General features: G+C 34.6%; 1 protein-coding gene across 5 annotated transcripts in view; it reads right to left on the bottom strand.

Moving 5' to 3' along the window:
- The window catches only part of LRCH1 (leucine rich repeats and calponin homology domain containing 1), a 68,826-nt gene that overhangs the window by 55,091 nt on the left and 2,957 nt on the right, over window positions 1-10,778 (bottom strand). For all 5 annotated transcript variants that reach the window (XR_004842764.1, XR_004842763.1, XR_004842762.1 and 2 more), the window contains exons 2-6: window positions 9,978-10,104; window positions 4,264-4,369; window positions 3,611-3,747; window positions 2,202-2,329; window positions 163-247 (exon numbers count right to left, since the gene is read on the bottom strand). Coding sequence is in view for 2 of the 5 variants with exons in the window: in XM_035900334.1 (XP_035756227.1) it covers window positions 163-247; window positions 2,202-2,329; window positions 3,611-3,747; window positions 4,264-4,369; window positions 9,978-10,104 (583 nt within the window). In the remaining 3 variants the exon portion in view is untranslated. The remainder of the gene's footprint in view (window positions 1-162; window positions 248-2,201; window positions 2,330-3,610; window positions 3,748-4,263; window positions 4,370-9,977; window positions 10,105-10,778) is intronic.

The following is a 10,778-nucleotide window of genomic DNA, read 5'->3' as shown; positions in this document are numbered from 1 at the left end:
TAATTTCCTTTTATCTTTGTTTTAGCTATTTCTTAGTGATAAATTCATGCCAAAGATGTGCTTGCACAGTTCTGACGGCTGAAAACATATTCACATTGTTACCCAACTTAAACTATGGGTGCGGAGGGAAGGGGAGCTGGACACAAAATTCAGGCAACTTACCTCTGTTGCTGACAAACGTTTATCGCCGTTATCACTACCAACACCTGAATCTGAGTCCTTTTTACTTGGGTAGATGTCATCAATGCTAGATGTGAATTTAAAAAAAAAGTAAAAAGCTATTATAGCATTTACCATTAGAATTATGTCCTGGTTTCACTTAAACGAAAGCAAAATTCCAACCACTCTTAATGATAGAGGGTGAAGTAGCCTAGTATGGTTAAAAACTACACATTTGCAGTCTGGCGATAGTAAAATAGATTGGATAGAATGGCTGGTTAGTCTAATGATTAACACAAACAACACAAACTATTTGGTATAAAGCTTGTTTTTGTCTATAGCTAGTAACTAAGCATTTTTACCTAGTGTAAGTAGCACAGGAGTCTGACCAAAGTCATTTAGCCATGGGAAAAACAACTAAACTAGTTGAACTCAAACTGGAGTCAACTGATTTAATTGTAACCATTGATGCATTAAAAATGAACTGATATTTCCCTGAGGCTTGAAGCAGTCATTAGCACAGAAACCTTCTTCTGGTGCTTTAAAATAGACTTTGAATTTAGGTTTTTAAGAAAACGACTATAATAACGGCAACTGCTCTCTCTTCTGGTTTCATTACCTAGTATGACCTCAACTAATTTTAAAGTACACTACCCGATGCAATATATTCATCACCTTTTTTTTTTAATATGCTTTATTATCCTTTCATTTGCAATCCTGAAAGCTGTAAACCTGAATTCAGATTGACACAGAAATTTAAAAAAAACTTCATTAGTCTTCACATGAGTAAGGTATCTGACTAATCCTAATCTTAAATTACCTCTCAGTATCTTAAATTATATCTTAGTAAACACTAAGGATTTTGTGTAGAAACTGCACATGGAAATCCGAACCAGGTTATGCTTTTTCTTTTGAAGTTATTCTCTAAAATAAAAATTTGGTAATTATTATGTGATAGAGCCTTAGGCTGTTAGTTACCATCTGATACCCAACTCTGTACTATCTCCTTACCCTAACCTGTACGATCCTATATTACCAAAACGTCATACAGGACATGACAGTCCTGTCAGTTTTCTTGTATACTAAAAGAACAAAACAAAAAGCCAGTAGGTGTTTCCCAAATGGAAAACTTGCTCTTCATTCTGGATTCTTCCCACCTTGGACATTTATCCAACAGAAATCCACAAAGGTGTCTCCAAACATACATGGAGGAAAGCAATTTGCTTGAAACTTTATCTAGATGACTGACAGGGAGATTCCATAACAGTTTTTATTTCCGGTGTTAGCAGCAACATCTCTATTTTTATTTACATCAACACTTTTTCATTGAGTACTTTTCTCCAAAAATAGGGTATTATTGTACTTTGTCTGATTGGTTATATTATATTTCCCACATTAGTGAAAAAAGCTGGCTAAAACATGGTTTTCCAATTAGCTGTAGAGTTTCTCATAAAAAGGAGCTGCTTCATATCTAGTTCCTGTCCTTAAACCACAAGATGACATTTCCTAGATGTTTGCTAACAAATCAGCACATTTCACTTTAAAAGGGTCTCAACATTTATGCAGTTCTCTTTGCTGGGTGGATAAGCCTCTGGATGAACAACAAAAGCTTAAAACAACTATGAGACAAATACATAACAACATATAAATCACAAAACAACACAAGAAATTAAAACTTATTTAATGCATTGATAGATTCACAAGAAAGTTCCAACACTTAATGATACTACCACCTCAATTATTTTCAATATATTCTAGTAGTCCACTAGTAAGAGGTTCAATTTCAACTAAGGTTCACTTCCACACTCTTCCCTAATGTGCTAACTTGAATCAGAACTGGTTCTTAAAAATATTTTGTTCTAAACTGTTGTAGGGATTTCACTAGAATAAAATATATTAAAGCAAAACAAACCTCTTTTAAAAAGTACATTATAAATAGCATCTAAACAAACAAAACTCTGGAAGCTAAAGATACAAATGTATTTATTTCACTTTGTTCATAAGTGTTACATGAAAAAACTAAGTGATATTTTCATACATACCTTTCTTCCACGGGTTGTGGTAAATGCTGTTGTTCTATGGCATTAAGATACAGTGAGTCTGCTGTTTTAATCTGACAGGCCTGTACAGTCAGATATTTGAATATATGCACCTTACCCTTTGTACAAATCTGTTAGACAAGAAAAAAGTTTATAACTAGAATGAAAGAAATAATTTATTCCAAACGACACTTAGCATACAACTCCCTGAAAACCAACTCTTATCGACACAATAGATACTGCATAAAGAAAAATGGATTTTATTCATTTCAGTTACCCCATCAATTATCTGTGTTTGCTAGTATAAATACCCTCAGAGAATAAGATAGAAAACAAGAAAAGAATGTATTCTACTTAAAAAAAAATCAAATGAGCTTTTAACTCAAAAAGAATTATGATAAAATACATTGTATGGCCTATTACTAACAGTAAATTGAATAATTATTTTCCAAAACTAGTAAATAATGGCATTTCATTAATCAGCATGTCCTTTATAGACTTAGTCACATTGGTTTTAATAGTGTCCAAGCATCTTTATGATGCATTTCACCTGCATTTTAGAATTTTTTTCTTTAACTGCACACTTCCAGCTCAAGTGCTTGCTGAAAATTGCTCTGTATTTTTTAAGTTTAGGAGCAGCATCACCACTGGTTATGAAAAGCATTTCTCCAATGTAATAAAAACTCTCAAGTATTTCAACAGCTGTTGATCCAGAATAATCGTAGCTTTCAGAAACGTACTCTGAATCTACTGTCCCTAAGTCAACAACAACAAAGTTGCCCTTAAGCAGCAAGCACGGGTTCCATTCATTTATTACCATAATTTCTCAGCATGGCCTACAGTTCAGAACAGGAGTTTGATTTCTTTGTGTATCACAATCTATAAACTTACACTATGAAGTAAAATGAATTTCACGCCATCTGCATAGTTTTTAAGTTCATAGTAAATCACTACAGAACCTTCTAAAACTGGGTTCTTACTAACAGAGAGAAAATGTATCCAGAAGTTCCTCAATTCTCTTTGTCAAAATTATATACGTATTCCAACATTAAGTTTCATATGCAGACAGGAATAACAAAAATAAACAGGTAGCTAACTGAATGGAACTCTTCTAGACTCACGTTGGTTCAAGTGGTGCACAGACTCATACAGAGAACATAGGATACTTTCTGTGTCTTATTTATACATCAACAACTAATGTCTGTGATGAGGTGCGAAGGGACATAGTTTAGTGGTGGGATGGCAGTGTTGGGTTAAAGGTTGGACTTGATGATCTTAAAGGTCTTTTGCAACTGAAACAATTCTATGACTGATGTTCAGAAGCCTGCAACTGCAGAAAGTGACATTTTAAGCTACGATTTGTTATCATCCACCCAATATTAAGGCAAAATTAAATGACAGATGTTACTTACTTGTGCTGGTGGAGACTGCAAAGGATTGTTCTCAAGCAGTAATACTTGTAACTGCACCATCTTTCTAAAACAAATTGGAATCACAAGCACTTTATTGCAGGAAAAGTCGAACTTTACCAAGGGAAGCTGTACTAGTTCTAAAAGTAACAAAAAAGAGAGATGTTGTTATATCTGTATTTGGTTTTGCCATAAAATAATAAAACATTTCTGAATAAACCTTCTTTTGCATTCAGGAAAAGAAACAAACTCAGGCAGGAATTTGACAAACATTTATTCCATTCTATACTGGGAAATGAAAAGAGTGTTATTGTTATACAAGTGACTATAAATTTTAAAATAAATATACTTCAACATATTTTTTCCCTGAAACTGACAGTTCCCATACTGCATTCACTGGTAAGTACTTGTGCAAATTAAAAGATGCCTAGAATCATAAAGGTAATTCATTAAAAAAACCAAAAAACCCTCATGCAATGTTATTTAGTGAGTACCACTGAATGCTGTGTTCCGCAAACTCAAATGGAATAAATTTGAACACAACGTAATTACTACTTTTTAATCATATTTACTTACATGAGTAAAAAATACTTTCAAAATGCTAATAAATAGAGCTATCGTAAAGGTATGAAGATTTTTTGTTTGTTTGTTTTTACCTTGGGGTAAAACTTCGAGGTAATTTCTTCTGATATTCAGTTCTTTTAAAGATTTCAGCTGGCCTATCTGCTGTGGCAAAGCTGTGATTTCATTACAGCTGACATCCTACAGCAAAACAGTAATAACAGAAATAATGAACTTCTGGCTCCAAAATGATAAATAATACAGCTGTGAAATTGTAGCTCATTTGCTATTTCTGTTGTAACATTTTATTAACCTGAAGACATGCAACCTATCTATGTCCTGTCTTCACAATGCAAAACTAGATACATGAGATAATGTTTACACATTAATTAAAACCCAGAGCGAATTCCTATTTGGAGAACAAGTTAATTTTGAAAGTTAACTTAATTTCTATAGAAGCACTCAAAACCATTTGCTTAACATGTTCTACCTTTTTATTCTTAACTTTTATTCATATAAAGAACTCAGCAGCATAATTATATAATCAAAAAAATGTTTGGATTAAATGTGAAACTACTAGTGCATGGATCTGATTTTTTAAAAAGGTTCTTATTCTTCTAGAGGGAATATTTAAGCAAAATTAGAATAAGAAAAAAAGAGATAAAATAGCAATAGCATTCTGTAGTGATGCTCAGAAAAGGCATATATTTGATTATCATATCACATAGTAGGCCATAATAAAATAAGACAGGCCTTGTTTAGTATTATAGAGATACTCAACATACTGTTGTAAAAGGTACTTCTTAAATGCCTAGACAGGTTCAAAGTAGGTCTGATTTTGATGACTAAATACAACTGGTTTAATAATCTGGATGCAACCCATTCTCATTTCAGCATCCCTGAAGGAGCAACTGCTGTAAAGTTGAGTTGAAAGTATAGGGTCTGGCTATACTGAGCATAATTTCAAGCAACAAGTTTATATACAGTAGTATTGCTGTAATAAATGCTATACTTTAACGCTATTGCTCACAAGAAACTGCCACAAACGTGTACTAAAGATCAATTTCTTGGATCAAGTCAGTCTAAATCAAGATAGTTTTCAGACACTAGCTATCATTTTTACTGCCAAATCGTCTATATTCAGCGTGAAATTAAAAGGACATTGAAACCTCCACTTACATCCCAGGCAACCTGTAAATTTGTATAATATCCCAATTATGCTCCCATTTCTGCGTTAAAAAAAGGAAACAATATTTCATAGTATAAGAGCTAAGCAGGGTAATGCCAAATTTTCCTGAATAGCCAACTGAACGCTTTTCGGACGTTCAGTCCTCCTCTCGACTTTTTCAAATGGATTTATATACAGCATCTGGGAGCTCTCAAAACACAAAATTTCTGAAAGTCAGTTAGATTTCCCAGTTATCTCTTTGAAGATAGCTGCTTTAATACTAGTCAAAAGCATTACATTAACCCTCTATCTTCAAGCCTAAATACCAGTTAACAAAAAACGATAGCAAAAGCAAAATGTGATCTGGCAATGCTGCTCACTGTATCAGACAAGTTTCTTCTTGTAACAAAATTTCACTGTTGCCAAAGCATCCTTCCCATGTCAAAACAGAGTCAAGAAATTATTTTAGCTTTTAGACAAGGAAATTAATAATCCCAGTTAATGAGTGCATCTTTTGCCCAAGTTGCCACAAAGGATGGTTAATTGCACTGTTCCCAGATCATTAATTTTTAAAGCTTTACCGTCCTATTTTTAATTTACAGACTTTAAACAACTTTATAATTAGATACTCAAGTTTTAGAGCACAGAAATTAAATTTAAAGTCACCTTGTGGCAGAGAAACTCTAGACCAAGTGTACTTATTGGGAAAGAGAAACAATTTTAAAGCAAGTGAAGAAAAAAGAAAGCCTGGCAGTGTGTAGCCTCAAAAACAAAGTCCGCTTATAACCTTTCAAAACATCCTCAATAAAACTGATCTGTTGTGACAGCATGTCAGCATTTACAAGATCGCCAGAGACAGTAGTATCCTTTATCCTACTAAACACTGCAATCCAACATTTTTTTTATTACTTTGTTTGAACAGCCGTGCAAAACAAAGACCTATGACATTATTGCTAGTTATACTTCGGGTCTTGACTGTTATTAGAATTCATGAGTGTGTATGTGACAGAGAGAGTGTTTATCTTTCCCATTCCTTTGACAGTAATGGAAGCAATACTATCAAAGTCAAATGCCTAGGTTTTCAAGCTAGTAATTTTTTGAAGGAACTAGACAACCAGCAGTTTGGAACTTTACTTCCTGGACATCTGTAGACAACTGAAGTCCAAACACCTACTCAAGTTCCAGAGCCTAGTGTTTGTTGACTTCTTGCATTAATTCTATTTCATCCTGCCATGACAACACAATTTCTCAAGATTAATTTAAATACACCTTACATTTCTGTAAAGATTGATTTCTGTGGCATTGATTTCAATGGTGTGAAAACAGGTAAAAACCATCAATGTTTTTCTTTTGTTTATAGTAAAGTTTAAACAGATTTAAACCAACAAAAATCACCATAATATAAACATAAAAGCAAGTACAGTACTCTGGCTCCATATTAACATATTTATTGAAACATAGGAGTTCATCCAAACTGAGGTAAACCTCCTCCATTTTAAAACTTAGGGCTCCTGACTGAGCTGCTATTCCTACATGGATTCCCTCAGAGCCTGTGACATATAAGCCACACTGAATGGTAAAAAGAAGTTACATGGTGAGTAAGCACATCGATCCTTTTAGGAAATAGAAGGCAGCAGGTCCCATTTGGTCAGTCTGCTGGCCCAGATCAGATGAATGAGGTGAGGACCTAAATCCCAGCTGAGAGATTTAAAGGCTTCCAACATGAGACAGGAGCACCCCAGGGATGGAGAAATCTGTTCCCTGAAGAAGGCAGAAGTATAATACTGCCTGATATGATGAAGAACAGATTTTTACTATACATCTGATAATTTGGGGTGCAGTTAATGAGTCATCTCTGCCCAATTACTTTTCTTCGATGGAAAGTAAAGTTCAGCTTATCTGCACCCATCCTCCTGGCTGACAGTATGAGGTATGATCAAGTTATGCAGCTGCAAATCAAGTTATGCAAAATCTGTTTGCTATGTACACGCAGATTTTACTGCATGCAGCCTGTGAAAAGCTGTAAAACACTTTGAAAAACTGAGGGTGCTTGGCAAAGTCCTAGTAATACAACAACTGAATAGAGTCAGGTGGCATCTGGCACGTCTCAGGACCGATCCTCTGGGCCAGCTCAGCACCACCACTGTGTATGTCCCAAAACAACAGCACGCCCTGCCAGAGGCTGGGTGGTGGTGTCGCTTGAAGGCTGGCATTGCGTTCACACAGCTGAATGTTTTGTGCAACAACTGCAGCATGACTTAATCTTTTATTTTTATTTTTTTTTACTCATTTTAGAACAATGATCACCTTATTATCTAAAATGCATTATATTATATATGCCAATACAGATACCGGCTCTCAATCCTACCACTGTTCGCTTCTCCTAATACATGCGAATTTAGTCATTTCCAGCTAAATAACGCAACTCATTTCACTGGAAATGTACCAAACGCTTACAGTGGCATCAAACTAAGTAATCAGGTCATCTGAACAGAACACCATGCCCAATTTAACAAAACCCTGTTAGTCACTTCATCCCTGCTTCTAATCACAAAGAACAAGCACCTTCTTCAGCTTTCATAATTCTTCTAGGCTACCAAAGTGACATGTTGCTATGGCCACTCATTTGAAATATTTTTAGAGCAGAAATTGTTGTGGGTTTTGTGACAAAGAGTAACACTAAAATTATACTGTAACTGGAAAGCAATATGAAAATCCAGTATTCCAGAAGTTAAACATATGATTTGTTTAAAAAAAACAAACCCTATCTCCTTTCAGTATAATCTACATTGATTTTCAAGCTTTTAGTTTTTAACTTTTCCAAAGTCTGAAGTAAGGGTAAGAGCTACTATTAAGTACAAACTCATACTAACAAATGAAACACTTCCAGCATCAGCAATGCTAGTTCATCTTACTGGGGGGGTTCAAACTTGAAATTGGAGGGGAAATTAGATAAGAAAACACTTCAGCAGCTCTTTACTGAAAATATTATCACAGACCTCAATTAATACAAATAAAACAGGTGATTTTGACCAGACAGAATCAGACCAAGTCTTTCAACTATTTCACATGAGCCCCCCCACCACTAAACTAGGCTACATTTAAACTAGAAGCAATCAAGAGCTAAGTAGCTTCCAATCTTTATTACCTAATCAGTCATCCTATCCCCTAAATGAAGATGTGTTTAATACTGTTCAACTTTAATTACATATAAAACTGGAACCATGATCTTTTACTGAATCTATTTTAAGCACAACAGAAACAATGCTGTAGCCTAAAATTTTTTTTTAAGGTTAATTAAATCAAAACCATTTCAGTAATCTAATTAAACCCATCACACACACACAACACCCCCACACACACTTGATAAGATATAATAACGTTCACAAAACAAAGCAAACTTTGTAGTCTTTAGCTCAGGTATAACCCAGAAAGGAAAAGGTAACTACCCCCAATCCTCACCAACAGCCAAATCAGTTGTAATACATAATAGAAGCCTGATACCACAGGATGCTGTACAAAAAGAATACCAGAAGGAAAAAAGCCCCACAGTTGCCACTTTGCTCCACACATGAAGAAGCAGTAGCAGGACTGGGGCCTAAAGCAAGGTCAGCTCAATTTCTGTAACATAATTCAGCAGAGAAACTACTGTTAGAAAAGTAATAATATGATAAGCAGACGCTTTCAGATACCAAAAAGATGTGCACGATAAATGCAGCCAATGGTGGTATCAGCAGTCAGAAAAAAGTTCAACTATGTTGAACTACTTTTACTACGGATAAATTAGCAGTGTCAAAATGTAGTTTATTTGTCAATTTGTATCTTAAGAGGTCAAGGTGAACAGAAATAACCAGAAGACCTAACACATATGCCACAGAGAATTCAGAGTCTCAGCCTGCAATACACAAAAGAGGAAGATAACGGGAGAAAGGGAAGCATTCTCTGACATACATTTTCCACCTACGAACTTTAAAAAAAACGTGCAATTAAATTAATTTTAAGTTAAGGTAACCTAATAATTTTTGCCTTTTTCAGATTCTCATGTATTAGACAATATATTACAGAAGATCTACCGATTGCAGAAACAGTAGTCATGTGGACAGCTTTGAAAACAAGAGGAATATAATCATTTTGTAAATCTGTTTAGACAAGTGTTCCAAGAAAGGAACGGTGCATGACAAAAATAGTGAAATAAAATGAAAATAGAATGAGAAGATTAATATCACTAGTGGAATGCAATGTAGTAAGCAGATATTAATAAAAGAGAAAAAGGAAGCACAGAGGGAGAGCGCTACAGCGGGGATACAGCTTTGCAGAGCCTGATGCCAGAACTGGGGACTTGAGACAGCAAAACAGGGAGCCAGTGCAGGTGCTGAGTAAAACTGGTAAAGATGATGAACTTAGAAGCTGAGTTTTGAATGAATCAAGAGCGGTGATGTTTTTTAGAAGGGACCTGAGGAACATAAAGGAAACTATTATTGTGTTACCACCCAACACACTTAAGAAGTTCAAAAGTTAACTTTTTAACCTGCATTATAGTATTATGCATTTGTTCAAATATAGTCGCAAAGTGAATCTTACTGTTTCTAGTTAAATACAGACAAAGTCAAAATACAAAATAAAAAGAGATCAGTAACATACCAGTTCCATTAACTGTTTTAGCTGACCTATCTCTTCTGGAAGGGAACCTAGCTTATTGTTACTTGCAATTAAGACTTTTAGAGGAAGACCACACAGGCAAGGTGGCAAAGAAGAAAGCTGATTTCGACTGCAACAGAAAAATTAAAAAAACAACAATTAAAAACACCAGTGACATTCTACTGTATACTCACATAAAGTCTGTGGGTTGTAAAATTCCTTCATTTTGATGAGTCAGATTTTATGCAGATAATATTTAAATTTTTGAATGGCAATCATTAACAAAACAGTTGCAAATCAAAAATATCTGCATTATTGACTAAACAGTATTGTGGAGTATTACCACTCTGGAAAAAATGCATTATATCAGTTTAACAATATTGTAACAAGTCTGGTTGTCACCTAGAAGAGCTATTTCCCTTCCTAATGAATACAAAAAAGTCAACTGAGCCAGTATTTTGCAAGTATTTAAACATTCCTATGGCTTTATGTGGCAGTTAGTGGACGCTTGTTATTCCAACTGAAAGAGAAATAAAAAAATTACAAATAAAATGGTTATTTTCTCAATTACTTTAAAGCACACATAGTTGAAGAGTACTTAGCACTTGTTCTATAATTCCATTACATTAACCCATTAAATTTATACAGTGAAAAATTCTGTGACCATCAGTGGTTCATTTCTTTCCAAGACTCATACTAAGCCATTTTATCTCTATATCTTACTTCTTCCTAAAGTTGATAAAACAATTTTTTTAAGTGACTGACATATGCCATTTTAGTATTCATTCCATACTTGGGGGGGGG

Source organism: Egretta garzetta, unplaced genomic scaffold (assembly GCF_000687185.1).
Source record: "Egretta garzetta isolate BGI_Z169 unplaced genomic scaffold, ASM68718v1 scaffold268, whole genome shotgun sequence".
NCBI classification, from domain to species: domain Eukaryota; kingdom Metazoa; phylum Chordata; class Aves; order Pelecaniformes; family Ardeidae; genus Egretta; species Egretta garzetta.
The sequence above is the reverse complement of the archived record's forward strand: the minus strand, read 5'-3'. Positions and strand labels throughout refer to the sequence as shown.